Here is a 16,826-nt window from a genome sequence, read left to right on the forward strand (position 1 = left end):
CATCAAAAACTTTACATACATTTTTTACCTACATAACAAAGTACCAATGAACCCATTTTTGTGTGAAACAAAAAAAATTAAAAAATTATACGAAATCTAAATCTTTTTAAATGCTGAATATATAAATAGATAACAAGCCTATTATTTTCATGCTTAAACAAATATTTCACAATTTTTGAACTAACTTATAGACACCAAACTTCTTATCATGATAATGGTAACACATTAACATTTGACACGTCAGCAGATCCTTTTTAAAGATTCATTATCAGTAATTCCTCACTTTCAGTTTTTTTTATTCCAAAATTGTGTTAACTTTTAATTCGAGATGAGGATTTCTTACATATTGTGCATATGTTTTATTTCAATAACTGTTTTTGGAGAAGAATTACACGGAAATCAAAATCTTCACTTAATTTTGAAAGAAATGGATTCGATGAAAAAAATGCTCCAACATAATAGCGAAAAGTTGATAGAGATCGATTATCTGAGGGAACGTACACTGGCATTGGAACGTGAGGTTGAGGGATTAAAACATCAAAATCACAATCTTAATCAAAAGGTTGAAACCCTGGAAAGACGATGTGCGGAGCACTCTGTAGAGGTAATCATACTGACTTATTTCTGGTTTATTAAAATTAGAATTCCTAACATTACACTACTGCAGTAGTCTGTCTGAACACATACATGTACTGTTTAGATCATGTACTGTATTGCGGCCAAGTAACTTTTTAAAAGATCTTTCTTGTTTATATTTCTGTCAAATTTGGCATATTAAAAATTGTTGGTAATGCCCCGTGCGGTGATAATATCATAAATATATTTTTTTCTCTAAAGTTTATTTAATTTAAAGCATTAATTATTATTTTCTTGAACAGTTTTTACATCTAATAATTGCATTGGCCTTAAAAAAGTCTCAACACCGACTATAAAGTCTAACTGTTTATTATTTTAGGATGTCGAAGGAACATTAAAATCTGACACGACCGTCAACACGACAAACAATCAAAAGTATGCTTACGAACAGACATTTGAACTAAAGAAACGGACTTCTCATTTTAATCGTCGGAGAAGTATGATATCAAGTAAATACAGCTTCGTAATTCCCTAAAGCATATCCCTTACGGGAAACCTTAATATCCGGCTGTGATAAAAAATCCGACAAGAAAAAAGTATACTAATTTCATAAAGGAGACTATTCAGTTTGCCTTTAGACGGTAGCATGTGTTTCTTTCGTTAATATATCATCTTGTTTTTGACACTGGGCTTTATTCAACCATTCCCCTTAAAGCATCAACAGGGATGTTATCTATAATATAATTTATTTCAACTAGATAATATATTTCAAATATGTTACTCTACAGGATCTAATAATGTAACGGCACAATAATTAGATTGTCTCAAATACCGGCAATATAAATTATGAAACTTTTTTATGGTCACTCAGTTTTATTAATATTTAATAACCAAGACTGTCTCCGAGACTACAATTGAATTGTTTTCAATTTCAGGACAAACATCTCTTCAATCAAACATAGCATTTACCGCAGGAGTATCGGCTTATAATCTTCATAATTTAGGCAATCATCAAACTATCATATTCGATCATGTTATCACAAACATTGGCAATGCTTACCATCCACATACTGGGATCTTTAATGCCCCGGTTAAAGGCGCTTATGTTATAACATTAACAATGACAGTGGAACCTGACGGAGTTCAATGGCTGGATATAGTGGAATTGACGGAGCTGCAATAAACTATATATCAGCCGGCACAGGAAGCGCTTTGGATTACGCATCTACAACCAAGCAATGGATTCTAGAACTAGACACTGGGTCCGAAGTGTGGTTCAGGAAGACTAGCAATATCAAATATATCAAATATCAGGATCTCCATGGAAATATGAATACTATCATGTCTGGATTCCTTTTATTTCGAACATAAACACTTTTGTCTGATTAAAATAGCAGTCCATCTTTTCAAACGATAAAAAGGAAATAAATACATTAAATTACGTTAGATTTCTTATGGCATTTTTTTGTTATTACACTATAGGTAGTAATTTGTAGTTTAAGAATCGCCATGCATTTTAGCTAAAAAACTGTGCTACATACCTAATTATGTGACTGATAACACAAACAATAAGGATATAGAAGTTAAGGGATGCTTTTGATGAATACACGCTGTCAAAGAATACAAATAAAATTATCACATATAAACAAAATATACTTAAAATGCAAAGTAACATTGTCCATCGAAAATCAAACCTTGTCTGTCGAAAATCACAAGGCTTGGAGCTAGACGCCGAACCCTGATTGTAACTTGCATAACTGATGTCGTAACTCCTTTATGTGGTGGATAGTGGCTTCAACTGAACATTGAAATGTTGATGATTTAATCAACTTAGCGAATGATCATTTGGATCTTAAAAATTAAAGAAAGTATTGTCAGTACATTCCCCAATTCGTTTATCAGGTTTTAGAAAATTGTTTGAAGCACTGTAATATTTCCCCCGGCACTTTACTTCTCCTTCTTATTATCTAGTCAGAGGTTAAAGGTAAATGTAAGGACATTAAATACATTTGATAAAAAGGCATTGGGAAAACTGCTAAACTGTCTAGTCTTTCATTGGTATTATTGGTATAACCTTACCTGTAGAAAACCCCCAAAACATTATATTTAGAATTGATGATTATTAAAATATTTTCAAATACATGTGAGCCCAGCATGTCATAAGAATGGGAAAAGGAGCCACATTTGTTAAATTATCACTCTACAATAATGGTAAGTAATGAACGTCATGTAAACACATGAATATTAAGATTTAAAGATTATTTATTTTAAAATTCCATTATGCCATAGAAATGTTTTTTACTTATACTGCAAAATCTGTTTATTTTGAGTGTCTTGTTACAGTTTTAAAAAAGTTACTTTTTGCCAATAATCTGTACCATATTTGCTTTTATTGCTTATTAGGCAAAAAGTACAGTTTTAGTTATTAAGTATTTTTCTTGTAGTCAAAATATTACCTTTTCTACCTAAATGACCAAAAACTTCAAATTCTTTCCTTTCTTCTTGTGAAAACATCTAAAATACTCTAGAATAATTATTTTAATGTTATTAAACACATGTGTGCCCTTTCTTAAGATGGTAAAAATAATTCGCTCCTGCGACATTATGTGCCTTTGATTAGAAATGACGTGAGCAGAATGTGTGCTTTAGAGATGGTAAAGATATAACAGATTGTTCAGTCTCTAATGATTGCAACAAAATGTTACATGTACTTTCACATCATATTTCAGTACAATGTAAGCTAACATATCGCTAAATTATCGAAATCGCACTTATAAAGCATTTATTTTTGTTGTAATTGTATATTGTTCATTCTTTACAATTAATAATAATAATAATAATAATAATAATAATAATAATAATAATAATAATTGGCTGTGGAATGATATAAACCGTACAAGAACAAAATATATTATGTTAAGTAATTCTTAGCTGAATGATTTTTAAACCATAACTAGTAGATTTTTGCAAAGTAACTAGGCCTTATACAAAAGTGCCATGTGACAAAAACAACAATCACAACAAAATTTGTTTGTTTGTTTCATTTTACGCCTTTTCCCAACAGTATTTCAATCATATAGTCGGGTAGTTTCCTAACCATCGTTCCTGGAGAGTCACGCCAGTACTAGATTTCCTTCCTCCGCGCTAAACTACCAAAACATCTCCGGAAGATCGAACCCACGCCAGAGAGGTAACTTGATAAGAAGTCATCGACTCTAACCCCTCGACCACGGAGGCGGTTACAACAGTAAAATAAAAAGATATTTAAAAAAAAAGGAAAAAAGAGTAAAAACGTTGCTGGTTCTCTGTCGTGTCTGCTGCCTTGTCTAGTAAATGTTTTATTAAAAAGATTAAACAAGCCCAATAGACGACCCGTCGTTCTGGTATGGTGGCAATCGTGCTTAATATTAAATTTTTAACCCAAAAAAATGCCCAAATATGGACAATTATGTTCCCCTTTTAAAATTAGAATAGCCCTTGCAGCTAACATTTCTTAACCCAACAAATTGATTAGCCTTTTTAACCCGGGGGAAAGGAAATTATCCCCATTTAAAATTTCCCGTTTTTTAAAAATTGAAAGTTTTTAAAATCATTTTTTGTAAACTTTTCGAATTTAAACAAAATGCTTATATAAAAAATTATTGTTAAAACCCCAAAACTTTTTTTTAGGGGGAATCAAAAAAAAAGAAAAATTTTTGTTGTCATTTCGATGAAAATTTTTTTTCCAATCTATCAAATCCACCCCCCGTCTACCCAGCCCCGGCCACCCCACCAAAGTCATCCTTTCATCCATCCCCGGGTTAAAAATTTTTAACATAAACAGTTTATCAACCGGGGGGTTAACCGAGATGTTTTATCCCATGAAAATAAAAGGAGAAATTTTTTTATTTTTAACCAAAAATTTTTGAAAGTTAATTTTTCCAATGAACCATTTTGGGTTTTACTTTTAAACAAACAAAATTTGTTGTCATGTTAAAGAGATTGATTTTTTTTTGGTAAAGAGTGTCATTTATTTTTTTCTTTTTTAAAGGGACTTTACCGAAAAGATTCATTGAAACAGTGCTTATCTTTTAATTTCAATTTTTTGGAGTGATTTAACTTGGGGGTTTTAATGTGGAAATGGTACGAATAAATATTTTTTCAAAACGAAAAAAAAATTTGGGTTTAAAAGGTCTTTTAAATAAAAATAAAAAACCCCAGAATTGCTTTTCAACCCAAAATAGGGAAATAAAAAAAAAGAAAGCTTTCTTCAGGTTGCCAAAAACACTCTAATTAACCGAAAGTAAAAATATTTCCCATAACATAGAATTAAATGATGATTAAACGGGGACCTTTACTTTCCAAGGCCCAAACCAAGTAAACATTTTTCCGGGGGGTTTTCCACATGGAATTTCCCAAATACTTAATGTATAAACCCACCAAAAAACCACCCAAAAACGTTATAAAAACTTTCGAAAATTAATAAAAATAATACTTTTTTTCCACGTTACGTCCATAATGGAAATTCCGAAATTGTTTCCCCTTCAAACCATCCCAAAAACACTATGGGTTTTTTTTTTCGTTTAAAAATAAGAAAAATAAAAACAAAAAAACCCTCTCTAAACCGAGCACATAAAATTAGGCAAAATCTATTTTTGCAATTAAATACATAAAAAAAATGCCTTTAAAAGGGCCCGGGCCCCGGGAAAACATTACTAATACTTTAAAAACGAAATATCTTTAAGAGTACACCACGCCACAACTGTATCTTTGAGACTTATATTGTGCAAAAATGACCATCCAAAAGTTTACAAAATCGAATCCGCATTGGAATCAGACAAATGGCGTTTAAACGGTTGGCTCAGGAGAATGGTATTTTTATACATTTTATAAACAGTAAGAACACGTCGCCTGAACAAAAAAAACAACGACCATGCCACGCGGAAAGCTCTCGGATATATTTCTTAGTTTAGGGCTTTTGCCCTTATATTGTGCAAAGAAGACCATATAAAGGTGAACAAATTTGAATCAGACAAAAAGTGTTTAAACGGCTGACTCTGGAAAATGATGTATATCCCCTTATTTTATACAATTTATATACAGAAAGAACAACGGTCCAAAAAATGGCCATACGGATATCTCTTGAACATTTCCCTTCCAAACAAATGACCATGCCATGCGGAAATCTGCCGGACATATATCTTGGGTTAGACCTTTGGGCTTTATATTGTGCAAAGAACACCCTCCGTACTTGTACAAAATCGAATCCGCATTTGAATCAGACAAATGGTGTTTAAACGGTTGGCTCGAGAAAAGGGCGTATTTTTACGAAAATTTATACAAGTTTCATACAGATGTTACAAATCGCCAGTCAAAAAAGCGACAATTTTACCCGGACATATTGTTGGGTTAGAGATTTGGGCGTTATATTGTGCAAAGAAGACCATCTAAAGGTGTACAAAATCGAATAAGCATTGGAATCAGACAAATGGCGTTGAAACGATTGGCTCAGGAAGACGGTGTTTTTTTTATAAATTTATTACAATTTAATTTAATTTAATATTGTGCCAAGAAGACCCTCCATACTAATACAAAATCTAATTCGCAACAGAATGAGACAAAAGGTATTTTAACGGTTGGCTCGAGGAAATGGTTCTTTTTCGAAAGATTATTTAATCTATATACAGAAAGAAGAAATCGCCAGGCATAAATACTACTATTTCATGTGGTTCTCTTACGTTGGAGCTTTAAGCCTTATATTGCTGTGTAAACGATCCTCAAACATATTACAATCTACGGGATCTTACAGAGATTTTAAGTTTCATGACCTATGGAAAATATTTTTATAAAGATAATACAATTCCTTTGATTATCATAATAGTGTCGTTTGTTACGCAGCAGTAATGTTTTCAATGCTATTTTCTTCTTTTGTTGTGATTTGGTTTTGTTTTTGTTTAGTTTTAACAAGAAGAATGTATTGATCAGAGACAGTTAAACTTACCTTGCTGACATCGAATTCAAACCCTACTTGTTTCGAGGTAGCCCAGGGCCAATTTTTAAAAAATTTTATGTACCTATTAACAATTTCCAAAAAATAAAATTAAACATTTTGGGAATCCCAACCCAAATTGCCCGGTTCCCCCTTTTGGGAAACCCTTTTCTTTTTCCAAAAGGGGAAGGTAACCTTTGGGGTTAAATTATAGACATCGGGGGGAAGGGTTACACGAAGCTCGAATAGATGTGACTTTAAATGCGAGGGGGGCCATCCCGGAAAATGGATAATTTAAATAAGAAAAAAAAACAGACCTTTAACTTTTTTTAATACTCGAAACTCTTACCAAAAATTTTAGCGTAAAAAGATTTTTGGCGAAATTCTTTATTTTTAACAAAAAACAAACCACATGCTTTTTTTTTAGAATCGGGTAAAGTTGACAAAGATAAAATAATAAATAAAAGAAATGAAATTTTTTAAAAGTTTGGGAAAGGTTGAATCCTTTAAAAATTTTTCCTTCTCCTCCAGATAGTACCAAGGCATTCTCAAATTATTGCTTAAAGTAACAAAATTTCTATACCCCCAAAACCCCGTGACAGCTAAGAAGCATTTAACAGTTTTAACCGTATTTATTATTTCATTTTTAAAAGCGCATTTAAATGCCCAATGTTTTTTGTCCCAAAAATTTTTTGATTGGGGGCTTTTTCTGTTTCTTTGTAAGGGGAATATGCCGATGCATAGCCCGGCCCAAACACACAGATCTAAGAAACTGCAAATAGGATGTGTTAGAAATTAAAGAACTAAATCCAAATTTAACTTTCCCAGCACTCAGTGTGGGGAAAACTTGAGTTTCCCCTCAAGCCGGGTGCCAGGGGGCGTAAGGGCTGTTGCACTCCTTTTTTACCCTCGTGTACAGACTTCCTCAAGTTGTGTCTGCAATTCTTATGTAATTTTTGTTGTGATAAATGCTTCCGAGGTCACAACAGCAGCTGTCAAGTGCTGCGTAGCATAGGTTCCAGTCTTAAGATTTTTTATATGCTTCTATTCGGCAAATAGGGGGAAATACAATTTTCGATCGAAGCACCACCTAGTATTCACTTAGTAATAATATTCATTAATGAATGATAAATCATGCAACGGCAAATGGGATTTTCACGAAGTGAGCCGTAACCCAAGGAACAATAACGGAGCCCCGCATTCAAAACACCATTTTCGATTAAATTTGAGAGTTTTGACACTGGTTGACAAAACTTATTGCATGATGAGTGAATTTGATCAGCAGGTTTGTTCAGGTAAAGACAGATTTCGTGTGGAAGAAGTCTGAGAGCATCAGAGAAATGTGCTGGAAACAATTTATAATAGTAAATGGGTCATATTTTATCATTCCCCATCTTCCCTCGATTTCGTTTGGGAGCCCATTATTTTTTTGGGTTTAAACCATGCAAATCTTTTATTAAATACAAAATTATAAATTAGTCCGATAAAAACATCGGAAACCCGGGGTTTTCCCCCCAGGCTTTGAAAAAAAATTAAAATTAAAAAAAAAAAAGGTTTCGGGTAAAAAATAGCGGGGTATTTTTAAATAAGAAAAAAATATAAAACCCCTCGAATCCGGGTTAAGTCGTGTGTGGGGCAGCTTTAAAATTTTCCCGAAAATTTCACTTAAAAGTGTTGAAAAATTTTTTGGGTTTTGGGGATCATTGTTTCCCCAGCCCCTTTTATTGTTGAAAATTTGGAAAACCGATCAAAGCCCGGTGCTACGGTGAGTGGAGGAAGTGCACTATTTTCCCTTTTAACCCCCTATGTACAGATCAATCAAACCGGCGGGGTCGAAATTGCAGAAACGAAATAAATATTGTTATTCTATGTTACAGATTAGCCATAAGTCCGAAAAATGGCCTGTAGGTCAACCTGTTAATTAAAGTACTCACATTTGAATTTCGTTCAATGTTTATGAGTTAAGAATTTTGAATTTGTTATGAATAACGTATAACGTAATGTTTGATGGTATCTGTAAACGGTTAACAAATTGTATAGATTCTTAGTGATTTTGTTTGTAAAAAGCAATTTTATTTTAAGTATGGCTTATTACAAAAAGCATGACATTTTGACGACTTTGCTCTTTGGAAGTCATTTGCGTTATATAAACATAGCGTGAAGATGCGCTATACGTTAGCTATACACTATAGGCGCGTCATTGAACACAATATTTTTCAGTTTTAACACTCTTTTTGAGGGTATGTGAAAAAAATGGGAAAAAAAAAAATTTCTTTTTTTGGCTCATTAATTTTTTGAACTCACCAAAAGGTTTGAAATAAATTTTTTTTAAAACTTGTTAAATTATTTTTGGTAAAAAAACCAAACTCATATAATACATGTATACTTTAAATTAATTTTCCTTATATTTATTGACGACTTAAAGATAAAAAATCATTCAGAAAGAAACCCATGTGACTTTTTAAAATTTCAAAAAATTCCTTTTTTTCCCAGAGAGAACAAATGCCGAAAAAAAGGATTATGACAGGGGATCCCCCTTGGGGCCCTTATTTTGGGAGCTTTGGCCCAAAAGAAACCTTTTTTAAAGGGACCTTTTTACGTTTAAGCTATTTGCATGTTCTTTATTTAAAGCAACAAGATAAAAATTACAACAATATATCGCCTTATCTTATTCCTAACTAACGTTATAGTCTATAGGGGAAACAAAGGCAAGGTATCCACATGTTATCTAAAATAGCAATACCACTATCAGTTTCAATTTAGCTTATCTAACAGTGATAAAACGCATTATTATCGCCAACCATATGTTCACATGAAAAATTAAGACGAACTTACTTATGGTAATACAAACTTTCTGAAACAAATAGAAAGTATTCGTAATTCGCTTATATGATTAGCTGAATATATGGTAATAGGTTTCTTATCTGCACCAGTATTTTTGTCCTGTTTATGTCTTGTTCCTTTCTTATATGCTGTTAATGCTTCTTACAGATGCTAAGTTAATGTGTTATACTATATAAAACTAATAAGAAAATTACGTAATTACGTGGTAAATATATACACGTACGTATTAATAAATTTACATATTATATGCAAATACCATAGAAAATGTGACATATGCCTCAATAAAACTATCAAAATGGCAGTTATTCTAAATCCGGATTACTAAAATCTTGGCAAAAAATAAAAATAATACTTTCTGAGAAACAAATTCGTGTAACAGATTGAATGTTTTGCAGATTTAATCGTTTGTAAGAATCTGTTCATTTAATAGCATTCTCTGCTTCAAACATGAAGGTAAAACTTCTATTTGGATGTTTTGTGCTTGCAGCATTATGTCATATAGGATATTCGTGTTCCTGTTTTTTAACCCCGTATCAAAACACGATATTTGGGGACCCGAATTTTGGGAAGTTCTCGATGTCCACATTTTGGAAAAAGATTTTCATTAAAAATAATTCCAAAAAAAACGCTAAATGCTAAATGTAAATTTACTTATTTGACCCCCTTGAGATATAAATCCATCAATTTCAAAAATATACAAAAATTTCGACGCGATTCATTTCCAAAACATACAAAGGTTTATTTTGTCAAGATAATTTAGGTAAACCCTTTAAAACACATCCTCTAGAGAGTCAAATATTTTAATAAAAACAAATTTAGAAAATTTTAACCCGATGTAAGGAAAAAAAAAAAAAATGCAAATAATATTTTTCATAAAATTTTTCGATTAAAAGACTGAATTTTTTTCAGTAAATTTTTAACTCAAAGTCCCAATGCCCTTTAAACAAACGCAAATAAAGACTTTTTTTAATATTTGACCCCTTTTTGGTAAATTTTTTCGTTTTTAAGTGCCCCTTGGGTGATTTTGACTTCCTTCCCTTTTGGGGGCTTCAAAAATATAAAATCAAATCATTTCAAAATTTTTTAGAAAAAAAGCTGAATCCTTTGGGGGCCGTGCCCGCTTTTTTAAAGTCCCCAAAGCAAAAAGTTAAAAAATAAAAATAAATTTTAAAAGAAAAAGAAAAAGCAATTTAAAAATCACTTAAAAAAACGTAAAAAGACAAAAATTTTAAAAAAAAGCAAAAAACCCCGTTTTTATTTCTTTTTCCTTTGGCCCGGAATTTGGAAAAATTAAAGGTTTTCGAAAATTTGGGCCCCCCCCCCCATCGCCCTTTTTCTTAATATGAAATGATAAAATTTTAAATTTTGAAACATCTGTTTTACTTTATTCAACATTTTTAACAGTGATGAAAGTGCGGGTGAAAAGCACGCTGCAAAATCCGAGCGGGCTAGAAGAGGATGAAAACGACTATTTCAAAATAAAGATAATAGGAAGTCCTTGGAAGGTAAACATTTAAAAAATAATGTGTCATATGTTCCTGTTCGAAAAATATATTGTGTCTATAATGATATTTGCATAATATTTTCTTACAATTTTAGACAAGTGGGGTCTATTAAATGTTTTTAATTATTTTATGTTTATTTATGACGAATTCCGTCTGGAAAACGTTTTCTCTTCCAAAACAAAAAAAAATAATAGAAAAATAATTTCATTTCATAATTGTATGCATAAGAAGAAGTCGTAACAATTAGTTTAAATGAATTGTCATTTGCGATAATATGTAGTACATTTAGAGTATAGCTAATTTCTATTTTCAGTTTTTAAAAAAAAAGGAAAGAGTTTTCAAAATTTGAAAAAGCGTACACAACCCTTTAAACAATTGATATGCGCTGTGGGGGGTGCATCTTCAAAAAGGAAATTTAAAAACCTTATATCAGGTTTTTAAAAAGCTTCAATATCATGGGGTTTTTTTGTTTTTATTTTGGGTTTAAAAGTCACACCGACACAAATATGGGCCCTTTTGGCGACCCTTTTAAAACCTGGGGAGGAAAAACCCCCGGGTGCCCCCTTCCCCAGCAAACAAATTTTAGGCACGAAGGGGACCTGATCAGAAAAAACATATTTCCGTTTTTTGCTGGGATAGCTTCCCCAAAGAAAAAATCCCTGGCGGGATTCCCAACCCAAAAAGCGGTAAAAAGGGGAAAATTGGTTTTAATCAATGACCCTTTACCAAATCACTACGGAAAGCCACCCCTTTCATTTTTTTTTGAAAACCAAAATCCTATTAAATTTTAAATTCAAAGCATTTCTTTTTATAAATGACTAAAATATATCCAGACATTTGTAGTATCGTATAAAAATATAATGATGAAAAGAAAAATGTAAAACTGATTTTTCTTTTATCTTACGCCCCTTGGGGCTAAGGGGTTGTGTTTAATGATAAAACGAATCATACGAATCATACGAATTGTAGAAACCATTAATCTCTGTATGATCGTTTGAGTTCGAATAACTAACTAGAGAATATGCATCTCATAGCTCCTGCAGGGGAGATGGTTTTGTTTTCTGGTGTTGTTTTTAAGTAACATCGGAAGTTAGCTCAAATCATCTTTTTTTGGCGCTGTGTTAGTGCGTCGTCAAACGATCCAACTAACCAACCAACTAACCTTACATACCTAATTTGTCAACGGAGTGATGTAAATACCAAAGATTGCATATAAGCAACAACTTTAATATAACTAACTAGAGTATATGCATCTCATAGCTCCAGCAGGGGAGGTGGTTTTGATTTCTGGTGTTGTTTTTAAGTATGTAACATCGGAGGTTAGCTCAAATCATCTTTTTTTTGGCGCTGTGTTAGTGCGTCGTCAAACGATCCAACTAACCAACCAACTAACCTAACATACCTAATTTGTCAACGGAGTGATGCTAATAGTACCACATACTTCCAAAGATTGCATATAAGCAACAACTTTAATATAATTATCCAGCAGTTGGTTTGTAAGTAGGAAGCAGAATACAAACATCTTTAAAATTTGTTCCAGGTCAGGTAGATGGAGACAAAATGAGGATCGACGAATGCAGATCTATCGTGGAAAGAACAAGATTGTCATCATCTACAAGGAAATTGAAATTGAATCCACCAAAATGTGCCCGAAAATCTTTATATGCATTCAAGGCCCATTCGTCTGACATATATCAGAGATCTACGTAATGCCGTCGATATGCACAACTAGACTTGGTAATGACCATTCCTAAAATGTGTGGATTAAATTGTATAAGTATCTTTTGACGAGGAGGCCGACGAACGGACAGAAGGACAGATGTTTTTTGAGTGCCGATATTGATCACCATTTTGCAAGCCAAAAAGTAAGTTTACCCCGATTTGCAAGCAAATTCCCCTTTTGATCGAAACATAGATACAAAACAGTTAGTTTGTTTGTCGAATGTTCAATAAAGTTTATTAACTACGACTTAGTTTCATTTACATTTATTAGATCTATTAAATGAGAACGATACAATATTTGTTTATTGTTCTAGTGTTAAAGCGTAGATTAAAAGCATGTTTTAGGAAAAATCTAACTCCACATACCTATTCGAAAGTGTCAAATTTTAATACCAATTCAGAAGTAGCTCCACGTCACCTAAAAGCTCACGATGACAAGAAAGCGTAATAACAGCAGACAACACTTGCCACATATACATACAAGGTTTGTTACATGGAAGTTCCATTAAGAAAGGAAATTTTAAAATCAAACAATTGCAAAGAATATTCTATATAACAGCCAGTTTTTTTTATTTTAATATTTTTTCTTTCGAAATGAAAACATGCACACAATTACAATACACATACTTATACATTGCATTTGAATTTGAGTAAAGAGTAAAAAACAGCTTATGCTCTCCTCTATTTGTTAAAATATCTATATCATATAAGATTTGTGTAGTACTATTTCTATAAGAATTATAAACAATCTTAACATTTAAGAACTTGAAAAATTTTCTTCTCTGGCGGAAAAAGTCATGTTTCGTTAACGTCGCCATCATGTTTTAGCGACATAACCCACGTCAGAGTTTCCGGAAGTTACTGTAACTTACAAAGCGTTAACAATTTGAAGAAAGTAACGACATTTCTAGTAAATACAATTAAAACAGTAAATATTCCGGCATTAATTAAAAAATCAAACACCAATGTTGAGAATAAACGATATTACAAGATAACATCGCATTTCTTCTTCGGTTTTCTAAATTCTGAACAATTTCTAAAATGATAGAAGTGAATTTGTATCTGTGACCTGACGGTAGCTGTGAAATAATAAATAATCATAATTACAATCAGACAGACGTACTCGAGTCTGTCGTTTTCGACAGTATTGTCTATTTTTCCACCTGTTGCATTCTGTCACGTGTCTTCGTCGGTCTTGTTTGAGGAGAATACGAGCATATGTGTGAACTAAGAATATCGTAATTATATTTTTATTCATCATTTATTATAACCATTTTCAGTTTACTTACAATCATTTTACAATCTTTTTTCAAATATATTTACGTATACATCATTCTTTTGTAACAGTAGCATTTTAATTAACACAAATGCAAATAAATTAAAATGATTTAACTAGCACAGTATACGTCAATTAAAGAAGTACATGTGTGCAAATAATTTATTGCTTATGTTTTGCTGCAAGAAAGTGATATATGCTAATCTAAGTGCTGCACTAACGATAAGTTTATGTGTGTAAACAAAAATATCAGAAGCGCCCTCGTTCATGTTTTGAGAAACAACAAAATTGTTGTTATTGATAAACGCATGGGGGTATAAAGCCCCTACATCCTAAATGATCTAAAGATCCCTATGAACAAAAATTGTTTCTTAATCTGAAGAACGTAGAAGGTATCCGGAAAACGTTGAAAGTCCACTACCGGCGAGTTTTCCTGACTTATCCGATTTCACAGCAACAACATCACCTTCCTGTAATGAAACAACTGTCGTGCCGCCATTTTGACTGTACCCACAATATAATCGTTCACCAAGTATTGTTCTCTCTCTATGATCACATACACTGTTGAGAAGGTACTTTTTGCCGCGTGATTCATTGGCTATTTCAAGATAGGCTTCAACATAGCTTCCTCTCTCACATGCAATGGTCAGTGCGAATATATAAGTCCCGGAACGTAAACATATAAATTCTGATGACCTCTCATCAAATGCTATGCCAATATTTGTGATGTCTATTTTAAATGGTATATGCTGGCCCGTGTTTACGGACACGGCGTTGTATAATGTTGAGTGAAAGCCTACCTCGCCTCCTGTATAAAAGGAAAACATATTTTACGCACTTATTTCCTATTATATCAAAATTATACAAATAATTATTAAAAACGAAACATTCATTAAGTTAATATTATCAGATTTGTCAACATTTTTAAACTGATATTAGTCAAATACTTGTTCATTACTGGGTCGTAAAATATATGCATTTTATAATTAAGAGCGATCGGTGATCACAAACAAACTTTTTGTCATTCATGAAGAACTGAAAACTTATTAATTAAGCGAAAGTAGTTTAGGTGTCGATCAATTCTTTAAATTTCACTGAATTTACATTTGTATTATAAGTGAATTAGTCAGGACAAAACCTTATGTGCATTCAAGGCCCATTCCTCTGACATATATCAGAGATCTACGTAATGCCGTCGATATGCACAACTAGACTTGGTAATGACCATTCATAAAATGTGTGGATTAAATTGTTTAAGTAGCTTTTGACGAGGAGACCGACGAACGGACAGAAGGACAGATGGACGTGTAGGTTACCAGGTGCCGACTACCCATGATGATGATGGAATGTTAAAATTACCGGACTCTTATTTGAGTGCCGATATTGATCACCATTTTGCAAGCCAAAAAGTAAGTTTACCCCGATTTGCAAGCAAAATTCCCCTTTTGATCGAAACATAGATACAAAACAGTTAATTGGTTTGTCGAATGTTCAATAAAGTTTATTAACTAGTTCGTTTATTGCTAAATATAATTTGAAAATACCTGAAATTCCCTTTTAAGGAAAATCGAAGGAAAAACTGCCCCTTCCAACATGTACAGTTCCCCAAATGCAGGCAGATAAGCCTCAGTAATATCAATGATTTTATGTGCATACTGTTTGTGAAAGAGGTTGATATTTATTTAATTTACAAAACCGCCCTTTAAACTGATTTAATTTTAAGTTCATTTCATAAAGAAACCTACCTGTATACAACAAATCTATATAGCCTCTCTTCTCCACATTAGGTAATAGATTTGTTCCAAATTCTAAGTAAAAAAGAAAAGCTCATAATTAACATTTGCACCTTGACATTAGCAAAATTGTAAAGGTAATTGACACCTTTATATCTACACAAAAATGTGTGAAATCAACAGTAATGAGTCCAACTCATAAAGACTGCAACATGTAAAAAGTACATGCATACCAAGCGCTTGGGCAATTAAGCTATTCCTCATTTAAAACTAAACAAAAAAGGGACTTTTTTACCACAAGGAAAAATGGTTCCATGCGGAAATCAGTAAATATAATACATAACACCGGATAGCAATCTTAAACGAACTAAATATTTTCAATATACCAGAAACTTAATTGATTCAGCTATTTGGTATGATAATAGCTCCCTAAAACATCGAAAACGGAAGTAAAAAGGTGTACGCCTAATTCACCCAAGGTAATGATTAAAAAAATTCTCCATCAAAACTTGATCGATTTTTCCAAACTAAAATTTTTTTTAAGCTAAAAACATCTGGTTTTTGAGAAGTATTTGCTTTTTCTGCAAATTGAATACCTTTTGCAACATTGGCGATAAATTGTAGCGTATTTGCTGACATTTGCGAACGATGTTGATACCCACCATTAAATCAAAACCAAAACGCATTTTCTTTATCAAAATCTGTCTTTTTTACAAAACATAACCTTCCCTTTACTTGTATTTGAGTGGTCAATCATAAACTCGAGCTGCTTTTAGCAAAATTTGCGAAAAGCAGGCATGTCTTGTGCACATAGTCTAGCACAGTTTTGTACGGGGTGTAGATGGAAAACTGTTAGCGAGTGTACGGAACGAATTTTATTTTCTGCACAAAAAATTCCGAGCATATACGTACGCTGAAGAAGGAAAAGCGATCGATGTCGGATGCAGAGATCATACAGTGAAACATTTTAATATTTTTCAAAGAATGAATAATGTTAAATAAGAAAGTTTTAAACACTAAATTGTATATCCGTATCATGAATATTAATGGTATTAGCCCGTTTCCGTTCTGCTAGACAAATGTTTATATGTGCCTTAACGTCAATTGGAAAAATATAAAACTCAGAAGACCTTATTTCATTACAAAATAGTAGAACTTTGCAGTAGAATTGTATAATTTGTCTAAAACAATAATAAGTATAG

The 16,826-nt window shown here is 32.4% G+C and overlaps 2 protein-coding genes across 4 annotated transcripts in view; one reads left to right on the forward strand and one right to left on the reverse strand.

The window, feature by feature from the left end:
- Window positions 1–323: 323 nt before the first annotated feature.
- Window positions 324–1,994, forward strand: LOC132736352 (uncharacterized). The gene is made up of 3 exons (XM_060723463.1): window positions 324–604; window positions 956–1,085; window positions 1,512–1,994. Exons 1-3 carry the CDS (start codon window positions 329–331, stop codon window positions 1,757–1,759), a joined length of 654 nt encoding a protein of 217 aa, XP_060579446.1. The 5' UTR covers window positions 324–328; the 3' UTR covers window positions 1,760–1,994.
- An 11,855-nt stretch (window positions 1,995–13,849) lies between these two features.
- Window positions 13,850–16,826, reverse strand: part of LOC132736353 (uncharacterized) — a 36,105-nt gene continuing 33,128 nt past the window's right edge. For all 3 annotated transcript variants that reach the window (XM_060723466.1, XM_060723467.1, XM_060723464.1), the window contains exons 3-4: window positions 15,637–15,699; window positions 13,850–14,699 (exon numbers count right to left, since the gene is read on the reverse strand). In XM_060723466.1, the coding sequence (XP_060579449.1) occupies window positions 14,263–14,699; window positions 15,637–15,699 (500 nt within the window). In that variant the 3' untranslated portion in view covers window positions 13,850–14,262. The remainder of the gene's footprint in view (window positions 14,700–15,636; window positions 15,700–16,826) is intronic.

The sequence above is a fragment of the Ruditapes philippinarum genome, unplaced genomic scaffold, assembly GCF_026571515.1.
Source record: "Ruditapes philippinarum isolate M1 unplaced genomic scaffold, ASM2657151v2 ctg4268_1_1_1_1, whole genome shotgun sequence".
NCBI lineage: Eukaryota > Metazoa > Mollusca > Bivalvia > Venerida > Veneridae > Ruditapes > Ruditapes philippinarum.